Below are 17,394 nucleotides of genomic sequence, written 5' to 3' on the forward strand. Positions count from 1 at the left end.
AAAATAGTTGGTTAGCCTCTTGACTCTCCAGCTGTGGCTGCTTTCAATGACTGCATTAATGACCTCACCATAACTGATCTCTGCTGGTCTGGCCCCTCCTAACTAGGCAAAACCGAAGATCTGGTACTGTACCCATTGCTTCTAAGCAGAATCACTTCTTAGTGAATAATGCTCGGCTCTCCCATTCCCCTCCTACACTTCTTTCTCCTTCCAAGTCTCGGTGACCACTCCCCTGCCACCTACATATCCACTCCCTCAACTCTTTTGGTCCCAAGCCCTTCAAGTTCTTTGGTATGTGGTCCTCCCATTCATCCTTTCTGCCCTTGGTTTCTGTTGCTTGGGATAAGCCAGTTTGTTGCTTTTCCATCCCTCTCATTGAATTTGCTAGGAAGCTTCGTAATACTAAGCTGGCTCTCAAGTCTTAGAATCTTGATACTTTTTGTAAGATCTCCTCCCAGGTCCTCCTCTTGCACCTCTAATCTTTCTAGAATGCAATCCCTCTTGCAATCTAATCTCCACAACCCGTCCTGAGGAAGAGAAATCTCTCTCATTGGATATCTCCTCCCTGTGCTCTCAAGAAGAGAGCCTTCTGCACTAAAAGCCCAGAATCAAATGGTTGGATCACCTTTTTTTTCTTTCCCCTTCTCCCGTTCCATCTGAGAGAAATTTGGCCCTGCTCTAGACCCTCTTATGGTTTTGTTCGAGTCTGGTTGTGGATTTTGGGATCTTACCTTGGCTCCTCAATGTGTGATTGTACAGGTAAGCTAGTATTGGGCTGTTGTCTCATACGCTTGATGGGAGTGTAATTCTTTGGATGTGATGTTGATAGCCATCTATTTTGATGTCTCTTCTAGACTTCAGATGTTATCCCATCCCCATCTTGGATCCCCAAAGAATAGGCAGTAGACACATTGTTGTTACCTGGGGTTTAGGTTTCTATTGCAGCCCTCGCCCCCCACGGTAGCAGAGGTTAGTTTGCTTTGCCCCCCCCCCCCCCCTTGCAGCTGCTTGTCTGCTCTTACCCTTTGTGCATTCTTCTCCCTGTTTCTTTCCCTTCAGGGGTTTGTAAGGATAATTTATTCATCCAAACAAATAAATCAGAGATGCATGTATTCTGTTTGATCAGTCCAGTGACCAGTTGGCAGATGTTTATACCAAAAGGGTTTAGTAGTAAGGTTCTTCACTTGTATTATTTTGGGCAAGTTAGGCATGTATGACATCTAAGAACCAACTGGCAAGTGAGGTGAGAGTGCCATAATGAGAGCTTGTGGGTGTTTTAGGTATACCAGTAATTTCATACTCTTCTGGGAATCTACTTGTAATTATTGTCTTTTGCTTATTATAAATAGAACATGGCTGTGTTCTCTTCAGAAAAAAAATGTTATTATTTTCCCCCTATCATCCAAAACAGTTACACCTTATGAAGAGAATAAACTAAATAGATGGAGGATTTCCAAGCTGATCACTTGATTAGGGATTCGTGGTCCAATAACAGGATTTGCATTCATATTTAGTATTAGTCGCATGATATAAATTTTGGTCAAAGGAGACGAAACCTAGGTGGAATTTAGAAAAGTACTAGGTTTCGATTGAAACGGTCGAAACCTGTGAGATTTCGCAGGTTTTCACCAGGTTTGCTCTTCGAGTTTTGACCCCCAAACCATTTTTTGCTGGATTTTGTGACTTCAACCTTTTTTCCACCCTAAATCAATAACTCATTTGTCGAAACTTGGGGGAAAGGTTCAAGGTTTCGGCCGGAATTTCGGTAAAAACCACCATATCTTGGTTTCTTGGCTGGTCGAAACCAGCCTCAAAACCGAGATTGTGATCCTTGATTAGTTGTACAACTCACATACCTTGAGAAGAAAATCCACAGACACTCGCCAATATCTTTCCAGTTTTTTCAGATATTTTAGGACCATTTTCATCCTCATTGTTCACTAGTGGACCACCTTTTTTAAAATCTTCATTTTTTTTTTCTTCTCTACAAGAGCCTGTTCTTATGAATTTGAAGAACTTGAAGATATGATTATAAACAATTGTCTAAACATACTTCTTCCCACCTAAGTCCAACTATCATGTGAGTTTTTGCTTGAGTTGTCAAGGCAAATGGACAACCCACAACATCCAAGAGGGCCTGGAAGACCACACCACCCAAGTAGCCATCCGGCATGGCACCTGGATGCCTAGGTGATACCTAGACAATTATGGCTATCTTGTTATTTCTTGTAAGAATGAGAATTGATTACTGAGAGAAAGGTACCTAACTCATAGCCCTTAATGCATGTTTATAGCTTAGAATCAGTGGTAAAACCTATACTGAATAGGGAAGGAAATACAAGACTAAGAATGAAAAACAAACAAATAAAAAACATAAAAGGACTCTCAAGCAACTTTAAAACAACTCAAAGAGGGTCTCCTAGATGAGATAGGAGAAGGAATCAGCCCTCTCCACACCAAGCACTAGCACTAGCTAGGGCTAGCATCAAGAATGGCTGAAATCTCCTCAGTACTCCTGAACAACACTCCCGCTCAAGTTGGGGCATAGATATCGCACATGCCCAACTTGATCAAAATAGGGTGAAACAAATGTCCAGGTAATCCCTTGGTGAGGACATCTACTATTTGATCCTTAGGTTCCAGAAATAGCACACTTTCCAATTTCTCTTAAATAAAATGCCCATCAGTCTCCAAATGTTTTGTTCTGTCATGTGGCATCAGATTACAAGCAATGCTTTAGCTGCTTTGCTATTTGCTTTGTTGTTATAATAAAGCATCATCGAAAGGGGCACTAGCACACCCAGATCTTCTAGTAGACAAGATAGCCATAATAACTCTGATGTAGGACAGCCCTAGATACTAGGGTATTCTACAAGAAACAGGATCCTAAGCCTACTAAGACACTACAAGGGATGACAGGAGGGATTTGCACAGCACATATTTGAATTCACACTTAGAGAACAATATGGAATTAAAATTCAGCAAGTAGGATTTTAAGTACTGTGCAAATATCAAAAGACTTGGGAGAAGAATTGAGAGTCCTTACTATATCAATCCACACTACTAGACATGGGGGTTGGGGCATTACATTCAATGAAATATAAATTCCAGCAACAAGTGATATGCTTTATTATTCCAATGGGTTCAGATACATAAACAATGTCAATCTCACCCAAACCAAAACTAAACCTAACACAAACACCAATGAGACTAAAAGAATAAATCTGAGATACTATAACCAGCAGCAAGATGGAATGGCATCAATAACAGTAGAAACAGGGAAGCAAGGTAAATATAGCCGGAAGTATAGGTATTATGCTTGAACAGACATGCAGTGATTTGATGCAGCAGAAAATATGGAAGAACAGCAGAAAATAAAGAAAAAGAGAGAAGAAAATTGCTCAGCAGAAACAGTGGTTGTCGATGAGTTGGATAAGAGAAGATAAGTAAAAAACAAGGGGAAGAAGTTCTGCAGAAACAGAGAAGTCGTGGGGTTCTGGAGAAGAAGAGAAAAATTTTCAGGGCAAGAAAACAAGGTTTTTTGGAGAAAAAGAGTAGGACTAGATAGAGGAGGGAGGTGAGGGAATTTTCTAGGCAAGAAATAAGAGCAAAGGAGGAGAAAACCAACCTGTGGAAGATGGAGAAGGTAGCGCCAGCGAGAGGGAGAGCCAGAATTTCACTAGGAGAGAGAAAGCTGTGATGCCTTTGTTTTTTCTCTAATTCTTCATAATAATAAAAAGTACATCAACTTCCTAAAATAACCCCAATATGATAAGGAAACAGAGTAAAATTCTAGAACTCCAAAAATATGAAAAGAAAATCCTAATCTACCCTTACAAAAATGACCCAATAAAAAAATATAAATACTAATATGAAAAAAAACAAAAACGTGGGCTGGACCACGGTCCTAAGGGTCCAGATGACCCTTTCTAGTAGCCGAACCAAAGCGAAAGGTTCCGTCGCCTCTATCTCTGGTAGTAACGAATTTTGGTAGGGCATGGTGTGATGTTCCCATCAAACTCACAAGCCCCTTGACCCATAGCTTGAACTTCTACTTCAGCACTAGATTTTGCAACAACATTCTGCCTTTTGCTCTACTAAATAACCAGATTCCTGCCAACAAAAGTGCAGTACCTTAAGGTGGACTTCCAATCATGTGAGCCTCCCTAGTTTGCATTAGTGTAGGCTACAATGATGATGATCGTGTGGGACAGAAGAACATCCTTGCTTGGAGCTGATTCCAGATAATAAAGAATTTGGAAGATGGCAGACATGTGATTGGAATGCGGATCATGCATGAACTGACTCACAACATTAACTGCAGCAACAATGTTAGGTCATATATGAGATAGGTGGATTAGCTTTTCCACCAATCACTGATAACAACAGGTTTCCCTTCTTTATACCTGAGTTGCATAGTAACTTCTAGAGAAGCATCACTTAGTTGACAACCCGATAATCCTATTTCAGATAACAAGTCTAGGGCATAATTTATTTCGGACATAAATATGCCTTCAGCTGAATGAGAAACTTTAATCCCTAAAAAAGTACCTGTGTTTCCCTATATCCTTTGTTTTAAACACATGACTCAAGAATTTTTTTCAATTTCAATATTTTTCACCTCCATTGCTTGTCACAACTATATCATTAACACAAACAATTAGAATGGTAACTTGAGGAACTATCCTTTTAATGAAGTAGGTGTGATCAGCATTACTCTGCTTGTATCCTACTGACACCATCACCTTATGGAATCCACCAAGCACGTTTGAAGTGACTACTTTAGTTCATATACTGCATGTTGGAGTTTGCATGCTTTTTCTTGGGTCTTCTCATTAGAGAAACCACTGGAAATTTCTCTGTAGACTACTTCTGGATATCCATGTAGAAAGGCATTCTTCACATCTAACTATTAATGATCCCATTCCAAGTTAACAACACATGCAAGTAATACTCTGATGGTGTACATCATTGCAACAAGTGCAAAATTATCCTGATAGTCAATTCCGAAAGTCAGGGTGAATCCTTAGGCAAACAACCTGGCCTTGCATTGAACTACAAATCCATCATTGTTCTGCTTCACAACAAACATCCACTTACAACCAATAGGTCTCTTACCCTTAGGAGGGACAACAAGCTCTAAGTCCCATTTTTGTCAACTGCTTTCATTTCCTCCAAAATCGTTGCCTTCCACTTAGGATTTGATATGCACCACTTCTATGAGACAGGTATAGAAGAAAGGGAAGACAAAAAAATTACAAGAAGAAGGTGAGATGTGAGATAATCAGATAAGTGCATTTCCTAACTCCCTTTCAAAGGGCTATAAGTTGTTGAAGAGAAAGATCCCTACCTTGGAGACGGAGTAGGTGGAGATTCAAGCTCTGGTTCCAAAGAGGATTCTTGTAATGGTAAAGGTGCTTTGATAGTGGTGCTTTGTTGACGTCTGTGAGGAAATAACTATAAAATGTTGTTACTGGGAGTATGTTGTTCATTTGTCTTCAAGGTGCTCTGGTTGTTCTATCTCGTTTTCAATTGTCGGATGAACATACAAATCGTTGAAACTAGGGATCAATGCATCTTCACCAAAAGTATTCTCCCCTTGAAAAGGTGTCAAGTTATAGAAGGATGAGGCTTCATGAAAGATGACATCTATAGAAATAAAAAATTGTTGATGGTGGATATAGCAATGGTAGCCCTTCTGGGAAGGAAAGTATCCTACAAAGGTATAATGAATGCTTCATGGATCAAGCTTGCTAGTACAATGATGATTCCGAACATAGCAAACTCAGCCAAACACTTCAGAGGGAACCAAAAAAGGGTTCTTTCCAAGGACAACTCTAGGTGCTTCAAAGTCGAGTATGGGGGAAGGCATACGGTGAATCGGATAGGTAGCAATGAGGACAACATGACTTAAGTACTGAGATGGAAAATTGCAAGTAAACATCAGAGCACAACTAATCTCCAATAAGTGTTAATTTTTTCTTTTAGCTATGCCATTCTAAGCAAGAGTATCACCACAACTAGTCTAATGGAGAATACCATGATCTACCAAGAATGCCTGAAAATGTGCTCCATATATTTTCTAGCATTATCAGTATGGAGTGCTTTGATCTTGCCATCAAACTGGGTTTGTAACATTTTATGAAGTAGTTGGAAACATTAGAAGACCCCCTTGTGATGTGCAGGTATACCTAAGTGACATGGGAGTTGTAATTAACAAAGGTTACAGACCAACAATGATCAAAGATAGAATAACAATGAGTGTGACCCCATACATCATAACATAGAACAAAATTCCGTTGAAACTTGCGAAATTTCCACCGAAAAAACTAGGGGACTGAAAAAAAATCCCAAATTTTTATTGAAACAGTCGAAATTTTGTCGAAACCTCAAAACCTTGTTCAACCTAGTTGAACCAGCTGGTTTATGAGAAAAAAAATTCCCAAATTTCGTATGGGAAATTTCTTGGAAACTTGATAAATTTTGTGAAAACTTGGAAAATTTTGTGGAAACCTGGGAAATTTGTGGAAACCTGAGAAATTTCGTGGAAACTTGGGAAATTTTGTGGAAACCTGGGACTTTTTCCTGCAAGTTTTGTAGCTTTCCCAAATTTTCAATTTTTTTGAAAATGTTTCCCCAAATACCACGACAAATACCCCCTCCATCAAGACTTCCCTATCCAAATTGCATATTCCCTCAGTCTGGTAATCTTAGGCATTTTGAGGACCAGACTTATAAAGTTACAGTTGTCGATTACCTTAACAACCATAGGTATAAAATGTCATGGGATGTCTATGTTCATTGGTTGGAGGAGAAGATGTTACAGGCATAGTACTACTCAACTCACAGGATGGATCCACTCTTAGCACTAAGTTGTACTTTCTTTTTATTGTTAGTTACTTTGTATTTGATGTTTTGAAGTTAGAAATTATATATTGAATGTTATGTACTTAAGTAGTTAAGTTTATAGTGTACTTCTTGGACAACTCTCCAATGATGTTATGTACATTGAGTGATATATCTACATTGATTTTTTTAGCAAAATACAACCAATGTGTTCTTTATACTCTAATTAGCTTAAATGCAAAGTCTCACCCTAAAATACTCCCTAAAACCTGTTGAAACTTGCACGAAAAAGTCTTAAGTTTCCTCAAAATTTTCCAGTTTCTCACCTAAGTTTCCCATTTTCACCTAGTCGAAACTTGAGTTTCCCTCGAATTTTTTTCTTTTATGCATTAGAATGAACTAAATCAAAAGGAAACTCACCCCTTTTATTTAAAGAAGAATAACTAGAGTGTGTTTGTTTAGCAAAACTATACGCTACACAAAAAAACTTGTCCTTATTATAAAAATAAATCTAGAAAAAGGGAAAGTGAAGTTTTGATAAAAGGGTGCATGGTGGGAGATCTCGTGACATATCTCAGTTTTTTCATAAACCGAGATGAGATCGAGATCTGCGAAATGGGATATCTCGCTCGAGATCTCGCCATATCTTGCTGGAACTCTCAATTTTTGCCCATTTTTTGCGAATTTCAGTCAAATTTTCACTTGCAACTACTCTAAGCACATCTACAACATCAAAGGAAGCTCAATCATTCTCTACTTGTCTTATGAACTTAGGCATTAATGACTTATATAGAAATTCTAACGGTTGTATAATTTTATCATTCTATTCTCGAAAGTCAAAATTGTAATACTCATATGGATGGAATCTTGATGACATTTAAGTTATTTGATGTATTTGATACACTTGCTTTTCATTTATATGCCTTAATGGTTTTATATTAAATGTTATATAACTTTGCATTCTCTAATCCTACAGCATTTCGGTTTCACACTATGGGTAGACTTAGAAATCATACTTAGGGCTGTTTTCTCACAAATCCAAGGCCACTAGTGTGTTTAAAAGGCCTTAACTAGGCTAAATACCAAGTTTTAGCTCAACTGGGACCCTAAAACCCACCGAGATGGGCTACCGAGTTGACGCCCAGAAAATGGCATATCTCGATCGAGATGGTCGAGATCTCGGTTTTTCATGGTAGTGAGACCTTCTACCATGAGAGGGTGATCAAGTCTTTGATGGAGAAGCTAGATATCTAAGGTAACCAAGTGAACTTGTGGTGTTCGTGAAGATGTAGATAGAGACCATTTGCACTTGACCATGTCCAATCGTTTTCCCTATCACTAGATCATGTACAACACAATGAGAAGGGAATAAAAGTAGCTTTGCAATTGAAATCCCTAGTAAGGCTACTAAAAGATAATGGGTTAGTAGAAAAGGAGGAATATGCAAGACAGAAGACAGGGTTAAGGTTGAAAAACAACAGATGGACCCTTTCCTTGAAATGGAGAGAAATCCATTTGTCACACAATCTTTCTTTCTCGGAGAGAGGGGTATACTAATGGAATTGTGTGGAAGAAGCAGTCATATGATCTGTAGGCCCAAAGTCGATAATCTAGATATGGGATACGGCCATAGTACAAAAGAGTATGGTAGAAATACCTAAATGGGCCTTATGATCACTAGAGTAGCAAAGGCAATGGTAGATATAGTATTAGTAGTGGGGGCAGCTGGCAGTAACCGACAGAGAGCATGCAATTCTTACAGAGCTCAAAGACCGTGTTAGTAGAAGAGAAGACTCAGTTCCAGTTTGATTAGCTTGAGTCTTTCCCCAATTATTTCCACGACAAGCCTTTCTTTTTGCTTCAAATTTCATGGATTTCTTGTGCAGTTTCCAACAACTTTTCTTTCCTATTAACTCTTTGGTCACCTAGGCACATGCTAGACTACAAGGCAAATGAAGCCCGGCCATCACCTTGGCTACCTATGAACAATGACAGCCTGAATTGACATAGAATGTCTAAGACAGGTTTATGATACCTTTTGAGTTCCTTTTGACAGATATGTTGCTTGTAAACTAAACATGAGAAAACAAACTGGCATTGCCAACTTAAATTGTTTGCAGTGCAATATGGCTCCATCAAATAAGGAAGGATTTCTGGCTATGCAATACTAATTTTGACCAATTCAAAACAAACAATCCAATGTAAGTAGACAATTTATGGACAACACAAAACCAACCTGATCCATAAATAGCAATGAGTGCCAGAAGTGCAATGGTTCTAACTCAATCCACTCAAAAAGATCCCTGTCAAATAGCAAAAACACACTTAAAATAGATTAAAGACAACCAACTATTCGAATAGAATTTCTGGACCTTCACCTGTTTTGCAAGGTTTTCAATAAAGAATCACAGTAAGCCTGGGCAACTGACAAATCTGTCTTTCCAGTGTCTATTATAACTTTTGAGAAGTCAGCAAAAATTATTGTGGCTCCCAGTTTGCGAAACTCAGCCAACAATAATGCAAAGACCTTTTGCATAACCTGTCAATTTCAAGTATTAGGAAAGGCCAATTAAACTAACAGTAAAACCTGAAAAAGAAGCTTAAGAAGAAAAGCATTGAAATAACAAATAGATGGAAACCTGACGGAGCTGAAATGTTCAAATAAAGATGGTGAATGGATTTATTGTAAGAGGCTTATGAGGAAAATGACAATACATAATTTACCTTGTGGAGTCATCCTAGTTTTGCTTTATACCCCATGAATAAACAAGCAACATAACAGACATAACAACGTTAGCCTGTTAAGATCAACGTGAGACTTGGATACAGCTGCAATTGGATTGGAGATCTGGATTTTCTGGAGTTTCCTTTTTTATTGCTTTCTAATTTTTTACATGAACAGAATATTAGACTGAATATACTGCCATATTTGCTTCTATTTTGGACAGAATATTCTATTGTATTATTCTGTTCTGTAATATTTGTTTCCTTTTTATAGTGGACAGAATATTCTGTCCTAGTAGATTGTAATTGAAGACTGCAGCCTATAAATAAAAGAGGCCTGTGGTTCTAGGAAATCAATCCAGAATTGCAGGGAGTTGTGCTATTCCTGCTGGTTCTTCTTCTCCTTCTTCATCTGATGTAACCCAGGGTCTGGGTTAGATCTTCCAGGACCCTCTTTAATAAGAACCAGCACAAGTTTGGCCTAACAATAAGGTTGTGTTTGTTTGAGGGATGGTTTGGGTGCCCTATGGGATGACTTGGGTATACCTTGGAATGGCTGGTTGCTTAGCGATAGCGATAATCCATGGGATGGCTTGAGCGGGTGAGGGTAATAGATGATGTATCTTTGGATGCGGGAATGCCTAAATATGCTAGGGAATGGATTAGGATAATCCAGATTAATAAAGGTAGGGTGGAAGTGGAATATGTCCAACAGGAATGGGGAGGGAGAGAAGTTTAGTCAAATATTTCAGAGAAAACTGGAAAGAAGAACTTGAGGATCCTAATAGAGGATCCAAATTCAGATGGAATGGGAATGGAAAAGGGTAAGGCAATTTAATTGGATCTTGAAGAATTCTTGGATCCTGGAATTCTCCAAGATCCTCTTTCTTTTGTTTCTTTCTTCTTTTTTTTTTTTTCTTTTTTTTTTTTTGGTAATTCTTTTCTGTTTCTGTTGTCGCAAGAACCAGAGGGAAAAAAAGAAACAGGGGAAAGAGGGGTATCGCAAGAAAGAAAGAAAAAAAAGGGGGGGGGGGGGAGGGATTTTGCTGCTGCAAGGGGAAAGGAGAAGAGGGGAGGGAGGGGTTGCTGTTGCACGTGGGAAAGAGGGCTGGGAAGGGGCTGTGAGGGTAGGGGGATAGGGCTGCGATGGAAGGAGAAGGCTGTACTTACTTGTCAAGGAGAGTGTGCTGCTGCTGTGAGTTGAAAAGAGAGCTGGAAATTGTAAAACTTGCTTCAATCTCAGCCTAGGTCGTGTGGTAGCAACCCACGACTCTAAGCCTTCAATTCTATTAATTTTCAACTAAGTCTTACAATGAGACACGGGGGGAGCTATTTATCACTTAAAAAATAAAAAAAATAAAAAAGGGGACTAAACAACCAAGCAAGACTTGACCACCCCAAAAAAAAAAAATGGAGTAACAAACTCTAAATACTTGCCAACTAATCTGGACTACAAAATTTAAAAACCAAATACACCTTATCTAAGAGGAATCTTGTAATTCGATTCCAACTAGGGTTACCACAAAACTAGGACTCTCACATAATTAGACTTCGACTAAACTAAACAAGGAAAAGAAGATAGAGTTAGAATCCTTAACAGGCAAGAAATCTGATTAGACCAAGGAAAACCAAAGGGCAAGAAATGACCAAAATACCCCTAAGGGCATTCGGCCAGCCCTTGCTGCCGCATGCTCAAGGGGGCTGTTTGGACTCAATTCGTGGGCTTCCCTGGGCCATCTTTCGGTGGTTCTTGGGAGGGCTGGGCCTGGTCACATCATCTTCCTTGCTTCCTTATTCTAGCATATGGTTTTGATTCTTAAGGGTCTGATTTCTGACCTAGCCTATTGATAGCATTGACCCAGAAGTAGGTTGGCTGATATCAAAATAATTCAATGGCTTTGAATTCATGGATAAAAGTTAGAGCTTGACACTACTCTAGTTCAGACTATTGATGACCTGGTTGGCAATTGCTAGAAACTACTGAATATCAAACAGAGACATCTCAGTGATTTTGACCAAAGCAAATTGACACTGACCAATATTAAGATGCTAAAAAATGCTATCATGAAATGCTTTACTTTAAACAAGCAGTTACCTTGTGCAGTACACGGTGAAGAGCTGGGTCATGAAGTTTTGACTGGGGGCTGCAAGCAAATGGAAAGAAATTGAATAACTGAGGAAAGATTAAACATGCATGTGCTAGAGGTTCACTGAGTATGACCTGCAAAGCCATCGATAAAGGTGTTGCAGTATCGCATCAGCAAATACATTTCCAGATGTAACTGCATCTGCAAGACACCTTTGGATCAATTGTTTCAGGACACGAAACGCATGTGCACATGCGCTTGTTTCATCAGAAATCATCCGTTCATTAGTATTCTCCACTCCAGGATTTATGTCCTGGTCAAATCCAAACAAAGCTCCTCCTTCCATTTCATTCACTTGATTGCTCTTCAGCAAGGCATTCACAGCTAGGTGATGGATCTGTGCAATAAGCAGTATTCACCAGACATCATTTATGAATCATGGAAAAAAATAGAAGGGAGCAGACAAAAAAATGGAAATATATAGACAACCTTTAGTTCCACTGCCACTTTTCTATACGCCCCAGGATAAGTAAGGATGGGCTGGTGAACCTGTTTTGGGAAACAGCAAAGTGAAATGCAAGAAAAAGACACATATGTGATATGAAGAAAGAAAGTCCCAAGAAGAAAAGAAAAAGGACATTAGAAAGAATGTCAGAGTACCATGAATAACCAGACTGCAGATTTTAACAGAAACGGATTCAAAAATAATACAGAACTTCTGGTTTTTTTTTCTTTACTTATTTATATTAATGGAGGAGGTAAAAAGTTATATTTAACAGATCAAGAAAGCCGAGATCCAGATAATTTTTGCGTAGACTCTCCTATCATTGCTCATGATACTTACTTCATCAGCAAAGCACGTCTCATCTTCAACAATGCCACCAAGATCTGGGATGCCGTCATTTGATATCCAAAGTACCTGTGAGAAAAAGAGCTGAAATATGTTGGCAATCTTCAGTGAAGCACACAATCAGACACATTATAAACTATGAAAGAACTAGCTATTTACTTTTATCATTGCTGGACTGCAAAGTGCAGCAATATTTATTTTCCATTTTTTATTTTTGTCTTTTAGGAGTTGACTGGGCTTTTTCCGAGGCACATCCCCATGATGTTCTCCATATTTGTTGATTCATCATTCATTTCATGGCACTATAGACAATGCTACCTTGAGCAACTTTATCAACATATGGCATGATATGAATCAAAGAATACCTTAAGGAGAACAGTTTGAATTGAACGTATGGAAGTGGAAAGTTGGTAAACAAAGACGGACTTATCTACTAGTTTCTAGCTAGTAGATAGAATCAGATTCTATTGGCGGAATTATATGATTGACTTATATTTTATTTGGAGAAAAGTATTCTGCATGGTAATCTAAGCATGGAATCCTTCATGGGTAAACTTTATTCTACAAAGTGGAACTGCAAAATGATACTTCCAACCAATGAATATAGGGGCTAGTGGATTGTCCACATGTCAAGTACAGACCCAAACTCAATCATATACCTCCTACATCTAGGCATATCCTCACATATATGTCCATGCATTGTACCTTTGGGTACTTGATGGAATTTTTATGCTTTGATTTACTATATGGCCAACATAGGAGGTCCACACTAGGGCTGCAAAAAGGTCAGGTGCAGCTCGGCTTTTTAAACCCTGATCCTTAACCTAAATACCCTAGCTTGACCCTAACCCTACCGGGGGGAGTAGGCCAAATTAAACACTCAACCCTGACCCTGATGCTAACCAAAAATATATAAAAAAATAAATAAATAAATAAAACCCATAATTCCATATTATGGCCATATAACAAAAAGATCTTTAGGGTTCTGCGCTTCCAAGAGGGAATGGCAATCTCCATTCTAAGAGTCGCTAGGGTTCTACACTTCATGGGCTTCGGCCCTCAATGGTTTCTCCATTGTCGCAGTGGGTTCAATCTTCTTTTTTTGCTAATTGCTTCTCCTCTTTGTTTCTACAAAGGTTTGGTTAAGCATGATGTCAAATCTAAGATCCCATCTCCTCCTTCTCGTTCTCCTCTTTCTACTTTTGTAGAGGTTAGGTCAAGCAAAATCTCATACCTGAGATCCATTCTCTTCCTCTGGTTCTCCTCCTCTCTTTACTTCTCCTCCATGCCCTAATTCTTGTCTCTTTGTTTTTGCAAAGGTTAGGCTGAGCAAGATCTCAGACTTGAGATCCATCTCTCTTCCCTCTGGTTCTTCTCTTCTCTTTGCTTCTCATTTTGTTTCAGCAGAGGTTTGGTCGAATAAGATCTCATATTCGAACAACCCCTCTCCGCTCTCTTCTCTTTGCTTCTCCTCTTCTGCTTCTCATCTTCTCACTCTCTTAGTCTGTGAAAAAAAAATTGGGGCCGTTTCAAGTGTCATCTCAGTTTGTAAAGGCTTCTCATCTTCTCACTCTCTCCGAATTAGTTTGAACTCAGTTCCTGATTCATCTCCTCCCACTATTTCTCCTTCTCTCTCCCTCTCCCCTTTCTGTTTTAGGGTTCAGCCTCAAATTGTTGAGGATTCTATTCCTCAATGGCCTCTCTAGTGTTGGATGATAAAGCCATAAGGGTCATTGTTGTTGATCTCTCCGAATCCGGTTTGAACTCAGATTCGGATTCTTCCTTCTCCCTCTGTTTCTCCTCTATCGTTCTTCGTCTCATTCTTGTGATGCTTCCAAACCTAGCATTTGTGGTGTTGCATGTCTTGCGCTTTGTTACAATGAAGGCTTAGTGTCACCATCGGATGGGAAACTACGTCGGTCTACTGCACTTTTAGTCCATTTTGGCTTAGTGTTGCTAATGTTTCTTTTCTGGTCTTTTACAACTATGTGACTCTTGTGCTAGTGTTCTACACTTGTTTTATTGAGCCCGTTTATGGCTTTGTATTTTCCCTTACCATTTTCTCCCATTTGGTTAATGAATTTATTTATCCATCCTAAAAAACAAAAAAAAATATCCTATAAGGTGGTAGGGTATAGCTGGCTCAAGCATCTTCACCACTATCCTCACATTGTGCCAGAAAGTCTCATCAAGGATGGTCAACTGTGCTCTCCTTCCTCCCACTAATGAAGAACCCTCCCAGTTAAACCACTCCTCTGATGCAAACATACTCCTAAGGCCAGTCTTCCTACTCTCAAAGCTCTGCAGTGCTATCTAATTAGTAGCAAATATGGTTATGCCTGTCCTCACTAACTCACCCTAGCACTTGTCCCTCATCATCCTTAATGAATAGGTGTGGTTATATATGAAGGTGCTAACATGTCAAGCTTGGTCCACGGTATTCTTCACAAGCTTGACCTTTCCAATCTCCTTCAACATTAAGTAAATGCAGTGAGCAGCACAAGGAGTCCAAAAGAGCCTATATTTGTCCATCCATCAAGGCATCAAGCCATCAATACAAAGTTATAAAGTGTACATGTATATGTGTAATGTAAATATAAGTATTTGCAAATGAAAATTAATCCTATATGTTTAGACTTTAGATACCTGGAGTTCTCCTGCATCTTCAACCCAGCTTTCTTGTAGTTGGAGCCATTATCGGTCACAATTTGAACCACATTTTCCTCTCCAGCCTTTATACTAAGTCATTAACCTAGTAACTAGTTATTGTTTATTTGTTTTTTCTCTTTATATATTAAATAAAGGCTTTTAGGGATGCCACTGGGAGCTTCGGTCGTGCTGTGGCCGTATCGGGAAGGGAAACCGCCCCTTCGGGTAAGTTCATTCATTTATTTCATTATACATTTAATTATTATATTCTATTTTTAATTTAGTTATTTAAGTATTAAAATGACTTGGAGTCTATGTTTGTTGCAGTTGAGTGGTGGTTGCAATTTGGACGTGACTCACACCACTTGAGTGTGATTGCAAGCAAAGTGCTCTCCCAGACATGTTCTGCCACTGGTTGTGAGCGAAATTGGAGCACCTTCAGCCTCATTCACTCGAAGAGGCGCAACCGATTGGGTGTGAAGCGTCTAGAGAACCTTGTCTACCTACACTATAATATGAGATTGAGAGAGGATCATATTAGACAGGGGATGGATAGAGAGAGCACCAATATCGAGTTGGCCGACATATTTGAGATGGATGATGATGATAACCCAGTAGTTGACTGGATCAGGGATAGTGGAGACGGATTGCTGGATGAGGAGGGAGGTCTTCCCAATAATCAGATTGCAAAGGAGATGGGGGCTGATGTGGGGGACTTAATGGCCCAGGAGGGGAGGCCACATGCAGAGCTCGCCCGTCCCTTCGTGCCACACCCTAGTGCATCCACCCAGAGTGAGGATTTGATTTTCCGGTCCGACACCGAGGATGAGGTGACTCAGGCCTCCGGCGATGACGACGATGGTGGTGATGATGACGATGGCAGTGACGGTGATGATGGAGGGGATGAGGAGGGTGTGGGACCTCGTGATCAAGATTCAGCTGATCCTAGGGACAGACCACCACCACCACCCGTACGTGAGAGTCAAGGGGGGGGAGGACGACCACCGAGATTCACAGGAGAGAGTTAGTTTACCCACGCGACACAGGATTCAGACCATACTGGAGCTGCATCTCGAGGCAAAAATGTTTCCTCTACATATTCGAGGAAGGGGAAGGGGAGACAGCACGCCTGGAGCACAGAGGACACGCCATCATATGGGTCCTACCGTCCATCCGATGCCGAGAGCTTGGTGGGATCTATGAGATCGATGAGCATTGATGATGCTAGAGACTCCTCCACCTCCAGAGGATCCGGATGGCATAGGCTTGAAGAGTCCTCATATGATACTGTTGTGGAGAGTATTGGTTCTACCGAGTCGACTTATGGTTATGGTCCATAAGGACCATATGGTGTCCCTCCTGGCTATCAGATTCAGGGTCAGGCCAGTCAACCACGACTGGAGCCTTATGGTTATGGAGCGGCCTATGGAGCTTATGGTGTCCCTCCCACTGTCGATTATCGGAGTTAGCCACTGGGACCTTATCAGTATCCTTATCCTTCTCCTAGTCCTGAGAGCCAGGGTGCTCTTTCATTTGTTGAGCAGATCTTCCACACTATTCCACAGCCACAAGGCCCACCACCACCAGTTCCTATGGAGATTCACAACTTCCCACCGTTAGGGAATCTTATGCATGTGGATGAGGCCACATACAGAGATGCAGTTCTTGACTATGTCCAAAACTATATGGGGCGGGGGCAAACATCATGGGAGTTATATTGTCATTTGTATGGGGTGCAGACGGAAGAGGGAGACCTTGAGGCTTGAATAGAATAGACTTGTAAGTAATAACATTCCCGCTTCTTCTCTGATTCATGTACTATATACTTGGAATGTTGGATGTTACATTTTCAGTAGTTTTTTAGTAAACTAGTAGTTTTATAGTGTTTATTATGCTTGAAATAGCTAGTATGCAAAAATCCAAATCAATTTGAGTGCATTTGAGGCTCGAAATTGAGATTTCAAGATTTAGGGAAAAAGTATCCAATTTCGGACGAAATTTCGACCTTTTCCAAGGTCGAATGTTCATATCGATCGAAATTTTTACCTTAGTTAGGATTTTGTTTGTTGTCTGATTTCACTGGGATTTGCATTTTATTTTCCTTTAAATAGCTTATACTAGGACACAATTTGAAGATTGAATTGATTGAAAAGTTCCGTCTCTTATTAAGAGATCTCCTTCCCCATATTCTCCTTCCCCTCCCTATTCCCTTATTCTCCTCGCCCACCATTGCAGCCC

The 17,394-nt window shown here is 39.9% G+C and overlaps 1 protein-coding gene across 3 annotated transcripts in view; it reads right to left on the reverse strand.

Annotated features, from left to right (window-relative positions):
* Positions 1-17,394, reverse strand: part of LOC149027673 (DNA polymerase epsilon catalytic subunit A-like) — a 73,887-nt gene that overhangs the window by 6,408 nt on the left and 50,085 nt on the right. For 2 of the 3 annotated variants that reach the window (XM_089164741.1, XM_089164735.1), the window contains exons 39-44: positions 12,502-12,591; positions 12,147-12,206; positions 11,792-12,054; positions 11,666-11,714; positions 9,225-9,385; positions 9,083-9,149 (exon numbers count right to left, since the gene is read on the reverse strand). In XM_089164741.1, coding sequence (XP_089020867.1) covers positions 9,083-9,149; positions 9,225-9,385; positions 11,666-11,714; positions 11,792-12,054; positions 12,147-12,206; positions 12,502-12,591 — 690 coding nt within the window. The remainder of the gene's footprint in view (positions 1-9,082; positions 9,150-9,224; positions 9,386-11,665; positions 11,715-11,791; positions 12,055-12,146; positions 12,207-12,501; positions 12,592-17,394) is intronic. The other variant, XM_089164750.1, reaches the window with a different exon arrangement.

The sequence above is a fragment of the Hakea prostrata genome, chromosome 1 (genome assembly GCF_041222555.1).
Source record: "Hakea prostrata isolate BN-2017 chromosome 1, UWA_Hpros_2, whole genome shotgun sequence".
NCBI lineage: Eukaryota > Viridiplantae > Streptophyta > Magnoliopsida > Proteales > Proteaceae > Hakea > Hakea prostrata.